This window comes from Chinchilla lanigera, unplaced genomic scaffold (genome assembly GCF_000276665.1).
Source record: "Chinchilla lanigera isolate Chin_1 unplaced genomic scaffold, ChiLan1.0 scaffold00057, whole genome shotgun sequence".
Classification (NCBI taxonomy): Eukaryota; Metazoa; Chordata; class Mammalia; order Rodentia; family Chinchillidae; genus Chinchilla; species Chinchilla lanigera.
Window position 1 is genome coordinate 4,764,439 of NW_004955458.1, and position 10,763 is coordinate 4,775,201.

Genomic DNA, 10,763 nt, shown 5'->3' on the forward strand with positions numbered 1-10,763 from the left:
AAACAAGGTCAGATTCGGGAATTAAGGTCTCCCAGGCCCATCCTAGAAAGGCAGTCAAGCCTTCAGTGTTTTCATTATTAGAAATCTTTAAGTGTTAGAGGCCATCTTCTAAATTCATGTATTTATTCTTTTAATCACTGAATAAACTGATACTAATTGTACCAAGCGCTGTGTATAAGGCAGTATTGGGGCCACTGATCTGTTATAAAATGAAAATACTTCCATTTAAATATGATCATGTGTCATATGAAAGCCTGAATGTACGGGGGTTTTGTTTGTTTGTTTTTGATGATACAAGGGATTGAACCTAGGGCCTTCACACTGAGCTACATCCCCAGCCCTTTTTTATTTTTTTTATTTTGAGATAGGATTTTTGTTTGTTTTTGAGGCAGGGTCTCGCTATGGAGTTCAGACTGGCCTTGAGCTCACTTTGTAACCAAGGCTGGTCTCGAACTTGCAACGATCCTCCTGCCTCAGCCTACCAAGTGCTGGGATTACAGGCGTGTGCCACCACACCCAGCCTTGAGATAGGGTTTTGCTAAATTACGCTGGTGGGACTCCAATTGCAGTCATCCTGCCTCAGCCTCCCAAGTAATTGTGATTACAGGTGTGCACCACCGTACCTGGTACATGTATGTATTTATAATGTAGTGGAGGAGTCAAGGAAAAGAAAAACTTACCCACTAAACAAACAGTACATCACATCACTCATATGTAAAAATCTTTTATTGTTGAGGAGGAGAGAGACATATTTTTAATGTAGGACTCTATAGAAATTATAGTCAAGCTATAGAATCCACAGTCAATGCCCATTAGGACTGGGGATAGTCACCAGTTACTAGAGGGGATAGGGAAGGAATCAAAGCACAAGAATTTTACAGGAACAGAAGGGAAGCAGGGAAACATGCACTTGGGATTGGGACAGGGGACAGTGTCTCTATGATGCAGCCCAGGGTCCAGAAGCGAAGTGCTGAGGAGCAAAACAAAACAAAAACCAAATCACATCTTACATCTTCTAAAACTGCCGCTGGCTACCTACTGGGGTGAACGTGGAAGAAGTAAAGGGAGTCTTGACCCTCAGTTGTCTATGTGGCCTTTGGACTAATGGTCTGGTGCTTGCCCCTTTCCTGCTCCTGTGTTTATTGTGCTGAATACGTGTGGGTCTGGCGGCCCATGCAGAAGGATGTAGGAACCAAGATCATATCACCTGAGCACCCTCAGAAGCCAGGCACACACACATAATCCATTCCAGGCAGCTTGGTGCTAATGCTGCCCCTGGCTTACCAGGTCTTCCTCTTCCCAGAAACCTCCCAGAGGAAGGACAGGCCCCCAGATTACTTCCTTTTTCAGCAGGTTCACATGAATGAAAGAAGATGACACAATGATCTATGTTGGACCACCTAGTAGGTTACAAACACTCCGTGAACGGTAAGATTATGAAGGCTGCAATTACAGGCCCAGTCCCTCTGAAAGAGCCTGGATTCACCAGCAAACATTAAAAGTAGATTTCCACAATGAACTTGTTTTTGCCATTTGTATAAAATACAGTGGCAAAATTGTACTGTAATTATCTTTATGGCTAGTGTATAATGCTGGAGGAGAGTACGCCGTCCAGATATAGCTGCCCATATAATTATCTGGCCGTTGGCAGGACTGAAATAACCATCTAATGAGAGCGAAATGATACAGTAAGTACCGTGCAATCAGTGAGTTACAGTTATTACAGCTTTTGTGCCCTCTCACCCAACAGTAGGTGGGGGGCCAGACCCAGTCTTGGGCCGGAGGAGTTATGCACAGGTGGCAACATCAAGTCAGCTCCTTAGGTCTCGGGCTGGCCCCTTGGGACTAGGCAGGGCAGGTTCCAGGGGCCCAGGGAGAGAGACAGGATGCTCTCTGTGAGTATCGGGACTTCCCAATCGCACTCCTCTCCTTTTCACCCCTCTTTCTTTGGAAGTTAGTGAAAAGAAACCCACCAGGTGAGCTGCTCTTGCTGTGTGTGGGTAGGCCATATCCAGGCAGAAGGTTCTGTGTGGTTTGACTAAACACTTCCCTGGGGCATTGTCACACTCACAGACAAGTGAGGAATCTGTCAGCCGGCTCAGGCCTGAGCTGCAACCCAGGGGCAGACAGACCAGAACCAGTCAGGGGAAAGCCCACCCCTCCCAGGCCAGCAGAGCTGTAGTGGAGCTAACACACCACATCATGTACCAGGCTCCAACCTGAATAGTTCACTTGTGCTCCATCCTTCACGCTCCAACCCTGAGAGATCCTATCATCACCTTCATTGCCCTCATTTTTCAGTTGAGGAAAATGAGACGCAGAGGGTTATGTGACTCAGCCAAGGGCACACAGGTAGACAATGGCAGATCCAAGATTCAAACTCAAGCCAATCTCCAATTCATCATCCACATAGAGAAACTAAGCTATGCTTTCTAGTTACTACCGTTAGACGCTAGAGTTCCTTGCATTTCTTCCCAAATCGCCTTCATGTCTGACTGAGCTCTGTGCCTATAACCCAGGACTCTGAGCCAGAAGGTTCAATGTGCCCTGGAAGCAAATGCTTCACCTATGAATCGGATGTGATAGCTGCAGTTATCAAACGACAGTCTCTCCATCTTTTACACAAACACTGGAGAACAGGGTCCAGATAATGTAAAGCTGCCCATTGGAGAACCCCAGGGAAGCCTGTCTCTCCCCGTCTCCCACCACTCACTCCTGCTGCTCACTAATCAGCGGGGTCCGACACACAGGAGAAAAAGATGAAAAAGAGGAGTGCGCATATGTGGGTTCACACCTGCCTCTGAGCATCTCCGTGTTTGAGGAACAGCATGCTGAGCACTGACTGTGTATTTTAGGGTACATTTATACGCATTAACACTTGTAGCAGGGGCTGGGGATTTAGCTCAGCGGCAAAAGCGCCTGCCTGGCAAGCGCAAGGTCGTGAGTTCGGTTTCCGGTACCGGAGAAAAACCAAAACCAAAAAAAAAAAAAAAACCACTTGTAGCATCCAAGAAAATGTGCCAGTAGCAACACACCAACACATGCATGCACGCACGCACGCACACAGGGTCCCTCTCCTCGCTCCTGCTAGCAGGCCTTACCTCATTCTTCACTGGAGGGGTATTTGAGGGTGCCAAAGCTGGGGATGTTCTCTTGATTCACATCAGTAGGTGTGTCTGGGGTGAAGTAAATCATGTAGTGAGGGGAGATTTTTCTGAATGTCACCTTCACCCTGACCCAACAGGGAAGGACTAGCTACCGAGGTCAGCATTGGAAAGAGCTGGGGAGATGGAGAAACGCAGTCTCCCTGTCCCTTCCTCCCAGCCACAGCAGAAAGGTCCCCCACTCTGAGTCCTGGGAGGGCATGGCTGTGAATCCAAGCTGACTGGGAAGAAAGGGGCAAGAACACTTACTACAACCAAGACAGGTCTTATTCTTCCCTCTGGTAACAAATAGGAGACATTTGACTTCTGTCATAGCCTCCTCAGACCCTAAACCATACTCCCTCACAGGCCTACCTGGCTGGCTGTTCCTCTTCCCCATAAGTCCCACAAAGAAATCATGCATGTCACCTGCAGAAAAAGGCCAACATTGTCAACAAGGAGAGTGATGGTTTATCCTCTGTACCCACCCTCTCCGCGTTTCCAGAATCCTCTGCCCAAGGAGGTGCCTGGCTTAGAATTTTCATCATCACCTCTTCGTTCCTCTTGATTCCCAATAAGCAGCCAGGCGAGGAGACTGCTCAGGGCCCTCGCACCTGCTTCTTTCCTCATTCCCAGTGGCCTCTCTCACTTAGGAAAAGCTGGCTGAGCAATTGTAGCTGGCATACTGTCTGCACCAGCTGAGATCAGCCCAGCCAAAATGCCCTCTGGGCCCCATGCCCACAGAGCTCTGGATGAGTGGTCAGCAGAGATAGAGGGAGAAGGGGTACTTACGTTTCTGCGGCAGGGATGATTCCTTAGGATCTGAGAAACCGAGAACAAGTGTGTAAATGAGGAGTAGATGCTGGAGAATTCACCAATTCATGAAGCCATTCCCTGTCTCCCTCTCACCCAAAGGGTCTTCCAGACCTATCTAATCTTCAGAATCCCGCTCCTCATACCCTCTCCCCGGGGCTGCTCCTACCCAGGCTAGCCTTGCTCAGCACTTTCAGCAATCCTTCCAGAGAGACTGAGCGGCTGTCGTAGAGTCTCCGCAGCAACGATGGGGGCAGCTGGGAGAGACCCGAGTCCTTGTAGGGGAGAGGAACAAAGAAGACCGAGGCAGGAGACTCATACTCCATCCACTCACTCTTTTCCCACACAAAACAGCCTCCTCCTGAGCCCGTGACAGCTGAACCCAAACCCTGCTTCTTTCAGGATTTCCTCTAGTTTTCTAGCAACTTGGGCACAACAAGATGTGTGCCACTACCTCACTAATGCCAGGCGCAGAGTGACAATGACAACGATCATGTTTGGAGATTCTACCTTGAATCTCAGAAGTACATGTCTCCAGAACCCAGGCATCCTGGCACTGCTGTCCACACTTAGAAGTGCCTTTACCAGGACACCCCATATATATTAACCCAGTTATAAGGGCACACATTTATCCTACCCTCTTCCTGCCCCAATTCCACTTAGCCTCACAGACACTAGGGCAGAATGCGTGGCAGAGCAATCCCTGTCTGTCATTAACAAAGAGGGACAGAGGGGACATCTCATCGCCCAAGGTCCCGCAACAAGCTTGTCTCTGAAGAACTCAGATGCCCTGACTAGCCCGGGCTGGAACTTTGTAGCTCCAAACACAGAGTTCAGACTGTATTTGGCATTCCCAGGGCATTTTTGAATTTTGGATCTGGTGCAGCTGCGCCACCTGCAAGGCTGCACTGGTGATCTCCCTCTCTCTCCCTCTCTCTCCCTCTCTCTCTCTCTCTCCCCCTCTCTCTTTCTCTCTTTTTCTCTCTCTTGGACCAGCAAACTGCTTCACAGCAGCCACTTTTCCCAAATTGTTCGAATTCTCTGCCCACCTCCTATAATGAGATGCTAAACAGACTGGATCTGGGGAAGCAGTTAGACTTCGCACACTGAATTTGTAATAAGTCCCACCTGTAATCATCTTAAAAGCATGTGTACCAATGTAATTGCTGTCATTTCAAAACCTTCAAAACACTCCCTCCCTACACCCCCCACCCCCTCTCCCTGTACCCCAACCCTAACAATCCCTATTCTTTTTCTTAGGGGAACTTTGCAAATCAGGGTTCAACCTAGCTTTCTGTTACTGTTTTTGGTTTTGCTACCCTGACTAAGCTGAGGCTAGGGACAGGCAAGGGAAAGAAGAAGGGTTGGAATCTTAGAAGCACCTGAAGTTATGAGGTGAAGGATAAGCAGAAGATAGAGAAATTTATTTGCACTTTGAAAATAAAATAATATACATAATCTATAGATGAAGTAGTATGTAAATGCCCACATGAGAAAAATTCTCATTGTTTCATACCATCTAACAGATAGAGATAGATCTGTCCCCTGCCAAGGGACGGAACCTGAGCCAGATCACAGAAAGCCTTAGCCCACCCTAGCTCACCAGTTCTCAGCACCATCTCATCACCAAGTCACCAGTCAATGAACAAACTGAACAACATATTTGTAGGGCATCTTTTATGACAAAATGTCAAAGACACACAGAGAGACAGAGACATTTAGAGACGTGCCCTGGAGAGCGTTGGAATACGAGAGTGCCAGAGAGGTAGGGAAATCCACAAGAAGAAAAAATGCTCTCGGAAGGATTACCCACCCAACTGCCAACCCTGCCTGCTCAATCTTCCCCCTCCAGCTGTCCAGACATGCAGGATCCCAGACCCCTGATGTTCCCAGGACTCGGGCAGAGGATGACTTACCTTCCTGTGGGTCCCACTGGGTACCACCTGCTCCTGGGACTCCTCACAGACAGCCCCAAAGCTTGAACCCAGACTAAGGGCCAGGATGGCTGCAAACAGCAGGGTGCTCCTCATGGTGTCTGGGAGGATGAAGGGACAGGCCTCAGTGAGGGTGGAGAGAATACAGCTCTGCGGAAATGTAGACCAACAGTCTGGCTCAATTCTGCTGTCAGCCCCAGCTGTCCCACCCAAGCCTGGAGAGAGCGTGGAATGCGTCTCTGAGAAGGGGTTCATCCTGAGGGTTCAGTTTCTGTGTTCTCCTATTAGACAACTTTCGTGTACCCCAGGGCACGAGCAGTGGTGCTGCGGTGCCGGGACTCCAGCTCCCAAAGAAGAGGATAGGTTTGCTTCTTTAGTCATGCATTAGTCTGTCTCTCCAGTCAACCCAAGGAAAGGTCCTGGATGCTATTTTCCAGTACTAGATAACCAAGACTCAGGCAAAACTTTCTGGTACAGAAGAATCAGTCTACACCCATAGGCTCCAAACAGCCTACTCACCTTCCCATTTCCCCGTCAAAGGCTTCCTTCATCCCTTCTCTCCTGACTCTGGCCCTTGACCCTCGGTGCCAGCTTCAGGCCATGCCACACTGTTCCCCTGTGCCTACCTGTAGAGCTGCTCTGCGCCTGGCGCTCTGGACTGGCAGGATCAGGGAGCTGGCGGGAGCACTGCACACTCCCCACACGCTGCGGAGCTGCGAGGAAGAGAAAAGCAGAGTGGAGGGGACCTGGGAGGTGGCAGGAACTCAGTCCCAGCTCCCTGATAAAGGCTCTGGGAGGGTTTGGGGGAGCTGAGAGGAGGGGCTGAGAGTCGCCAATCCCAGGGTGGCTGCGGAGGAGGAGGGAGGTTGGAGGAGGGGGAGGATGCAGACTGCAGCCACACACCCAGACACACGCACACCCTGCAAGATACACACGCACATACACACGCACACACCCAGCAGTGAGCTGGGGCTGTCCGGCAGCCCGCTCTCCAATAGCACCCTAGGTAGGCAGTCTAAGGAATGCTGCTGTGCTTAGCTGTCACAGTATTGCCATGCCGGTGCAGCTCAATAGATGTGGCCCGGGCCTGTTTCCCTCTGTGTTTGCTCACCAGCCCCTGGCCCTTAAAACCTTCAAGCTTGACTGCCAGGCTGAAACAGCTCAAGCAGGTGCCTCTCTGCCCTTGCCACTACCAGGACCACTAGGCTGAGGACGGGGTGGGGGGTGTGTGTGGGGGGGTGAGCCTGGCATCCCCTCCAGTCTCCATTCTCTTTCCTTACCACACACCACGGCCTTCACCCCCGCACCCTGCTGGTGCTTCTCCCCTGCTGCTTAATGCGGAGACCTCCCCTCACCCCCACCGGTGCTGATGTCTCCCCCTGCGCCTCCCCACCTTCTCCTTTTCATCTGACCCTGTGTCAGCCTGACTTAGTTGCATCCTTATAGAGCCTGTCTGCTACCCCTCCCGCTGTAGTCTCAGCAAGGGGGAAGGAACGCAGTGGCTGAGCTGTTCCCCTAGCCCTACCCCCCAAAATCATCACTTAAATTGCTTCCTTTTCTCCTCACAGTTATGTCTTCCACACTCTAACTCATCTCCCTGAAACTCAGACATCTTATCCTCTGAATCTTAAGCCCGTCTTCACATCCCACAGAGGGGGCTTTGCTACTCACGGCACACCCAAGGGAGGAAGCCCCCAGGGAGTGAATCACACCGAGACCAGAGAACAGACCTGGAGACCGCGAGGCCGCAGGGCTGGGGGAGAGGCACCGTGTCTGAACACTGGCTTCTGAGCAAGCGAGGGGTCCTGCTCAGCGTTTGTACTAGACACGGGATTTTTTTTTTTTGTTCTTTGCTCTGTGTGTGTGTGTGTGTGTGTGTGTGTGTGTGTGTGTGTGTGATTGACCCCAGGACCTTCTCAAGGAGCTACATCCTCAATCACTGTTAATTCTTTCTTTTGAGACAGAGTCCTGCTAAGCTGTCCATACTGAACTAACAATGCTCCTGTGTCACCCTCCCAGAACGCTGGGAGCGTGCTGGGTCTGAACATTCTCAAGGTGTTTTGGCACAGAGCGATGTGTTTTCCTCACCTCCACCATACAAGCAGGTAATACAACTATTTTTCCGATGAGAAAACTGAGACCCGGGAGGTTTAGTCACTGGCTACAGTATGTACAGCTACTAATCAGTAGAGGACAGCCACAAATTCAGGTTCTTCTAAACCTAAGTCTCCCATTCTTCTTACTGCACTGGCATGAACATTGACCTGTGAAGGAATAGTTACCCCTCTCAAAGTCCATCTCTTTGAGACTTGGAGATTTGGGACCTTCTACTCTTCTATCCCTACATCTTGGGAGGAGGAGAGAATGGTGATTCCATCTTGTGTTTACTACTAATACTCCTTTTGCTTTGTTTTGTTTTATTTTGTTTTGTTTTGTTTTGAGACAGGGTTTTACTCTTCTGTAGTTCAGGCTGGCCTTGAACTCACGATGTAGCCCAGGCTGGCCTTGAACTCATGACAATCCTCCTGTCTCAGTCTCCAGAGTGCTGGGATTACAGGCATGCACCACCATGCCCGGGTCAAATATTCCTTCTTTAACAAGGCCTTCCTCCAAAGTTTCAACCACCCCACCACTCCATATAGCCCCTCCTGCTTTTTTTTCCATGCACTTATTACATCCAGCACCCTAGTGTTTTGTTTACTGTCTCTCTACAACATAGACCACCCCACTAGAATGTATCATGAGGGTAAGAATGCTTGTCTGATTTGTTTGCTATTGTAGCCCTCACCCTGGAGTATTTGGCGCATAATAGATGAACAATAAAAATTTATTTATAAAATGAGAAAGGAAGCCAGAGCCAAGCTTCTTGTATCTCAGCCCAAAACAAGGATCTTCCATGGAGCCTCTCAAGTGCTAATGGGGTTCTGAAACCCTTTCTACCCACCTCACCCTCCCTAGGACTTGGACCACACTATCAGAAACCTGCCTGACTGCACGGGGCCCCACGTTCACCCCAGAGTGAGGGCAGCAGCTGGGTATCAGGGCCTCTTTATTATATGCGTGGCTAATGAGGCCTCATTAAAAGCTTCTCATTACACAGCTAATTGCAGGGCTGTGTGGGCAAAGAACACGGGCCAGTACCAAGGGCTGGGAGCATTTGGTGAGAGGAGGAATAGAAGCGGCTGTTTACATGCAAATGGCATGACTGGTTCATTCCTTTGAGAAGCTCAGGTGCCCTTCCTAGTTGGGCTAGCTGTCTCCTCCTCCTCTCCTGTCTGTCTAGAGACAGAAGCCCAAGGAGGCCTGTGGAGGAAGTTAGGTGTCAGGGAGGAGGTGCGAATTGAGGACCAAAAGCCTCCTGGGCCAAATTCTGCATCAACCCCCTCCCCCATCAGCCCATCTTTCCCTGCCCCCCAGCGCTGGCGCCAGCGAAGCAGGGCTTCAGCAAAGGTCCACCATGAATAATGTCCTTTGATGATTCGGCATCTCGCAGAGGATGGGGGAGCCAAGCCTGGGGGGAGCATGAGGATGGCGGGAGAACGGATCACCCCTTGATCTCTGGGATTAGCAAAGACTTGAAAGAGCTGATGCTAACCTAAACCCGAGAACTGGTGGAGGAGGGGGCATTGGAAAGCCGGAGCAGGCGGGTTTCGCTTTGCCCACAAATCAGATGCAAATAGCATGAAAGTGCCCGTTGTGACGATAGAACACCTAGGTGTCCTTTATCTTTGAAAATCTACTCGCTATTTAAGCCACATTTCCGATATTTTCACTGGCCCGAAGGAGAGGGTACTCGGAGTCCAGAGTTCCTAGCAGCAGATCGCCCGGCAGCTCCCCTCTTTTCGTTGTCGTCAAGGCCGGGAAGAGATGTGCAGTTGTGCTGAGATGAGACAAGCTAGTCTGCCTTTCTCTGGGGGCTGAAGGTAGAGGCAGCCCCAGCCTGAGCTTCTGCACACAGGGTGAGCTGCACGGGCCCCCACCGACTGGCCTATGGATGCCCTCATCATCCCAGACAGGGCCGCATGTGACACTGGGTGGAGGAACCAGAAAATAGAAGGATGGTAGCTTCCGTAGTGTTCTGCTGGAGACACCCCGCGGAGCTGCAAAGAAGGAGGAGAGCCCCAGAGCTGGGGAAGGAGCGGACTGAGCCCGGAGGACTGCAACAGAGCTGGTTTAAGCTCTGAGAGGGGCAGGGTGGTTCCCTGTGGGGGCTGCGGAGTCCAGGCTGGCCTGTGCCCCTCGGAGCCTGGAACACAACCTGCACTGAGAGTGCTGGGCAGGCGAGGGGGCGGAGGGCTGGGAGGGGAGGGCAAAGGGCAAAACTCCCACTTCTCTTGTGGTCAGAAAGCCAGTTCAAACCCTGGAACACAAGTGGGGAAACTGAGCCCAGCAGGTAGCAGGCTCCTGGGCTCCAGTAGAGAAGCAGACAGGAAAGAAGGAAAGGAAGGGAGAGGCGGAAGGGGGAAGGAAGGAAGGGGGTCCTACCCCTCCCCCTACCGGCGTCTGTGACTGAGGGAAGGAGTCAACCTAGCCCTCCTCAGCCCTCACCCCCACCCAGGCCGCTGACAGAGCCCGCAGCCGTGGGAAAAGAAAAGCAGGATAGGGAGCAGCCGCTGCATTTTCTCCTGAAATTGCTTCTGAAAATGACCAGACACTTCACTGGGAAAGTGACGACAATTTGGGCCCTGGGAGCAGGAGATGAGGCAGAGAGCGGAGGCGATCAGACTCAGGTCACCCCCACCCACCCACCACCCACCCCGCCTTCCTGGGCGACACTGATCTTCGGGGCCTCATTCTGAGAAGTCAAGGGTGGGGGTGTTGTCGAGGGTGGGAGGAGCCAGCCCTCCCCTGAACACAGCCTCCACCAGAGGCT

At 51.1% G+C, this 10,763-nt stretch overlaps 1 protein-coding gene across 2 annotated transcripts; it reads right to left on the bottom strand.

Annotated features, from left to right (window-relative positions):
* Positions 1 to 714: 714 nt before the first annotated feature.
* Tac3 (tachykinin 3) lies at positions 715 to 6,684 on the bottom strand. 2 transcript variants are annotated; one of them, XM_005397338.2, is made up of 7 exons: positions 6,517 to 6,684; positions 5,873 to 5,991; positions 4,126 to 4,231; positions 3,936 to 3,965; positions 3,519 to 3,572; positions 3,102 to 3,176; positions 715 to 970 (listed from the first exon to the last, which is right to left on the bottom strand). In XM_005397338.2, exons 2-6 carry the CDS (start codon positions 5,984 to 5,986, stop codon positions 3,103 to 3,105), a joined length of 378 nt encoding a protein of 125 aa, XP_005397395.1. In that variant the 5' UTR covers positions 5,987 to 5,991; positions 6,517 to 6,684; the 3' UTR covers positions 715 to 970; position 3,102. The 2 variants fall into 2 exon arrangements, with proteins under 2 accessions (XP_005397395.1, XP_013376452.1); XM_013520998.1 differs by having other exon boundaries at positions 5,873 to 6,040.
* Between the last annotated feature and the right edge of the window lie 4,079 nt (positions 6,685 to 10,763).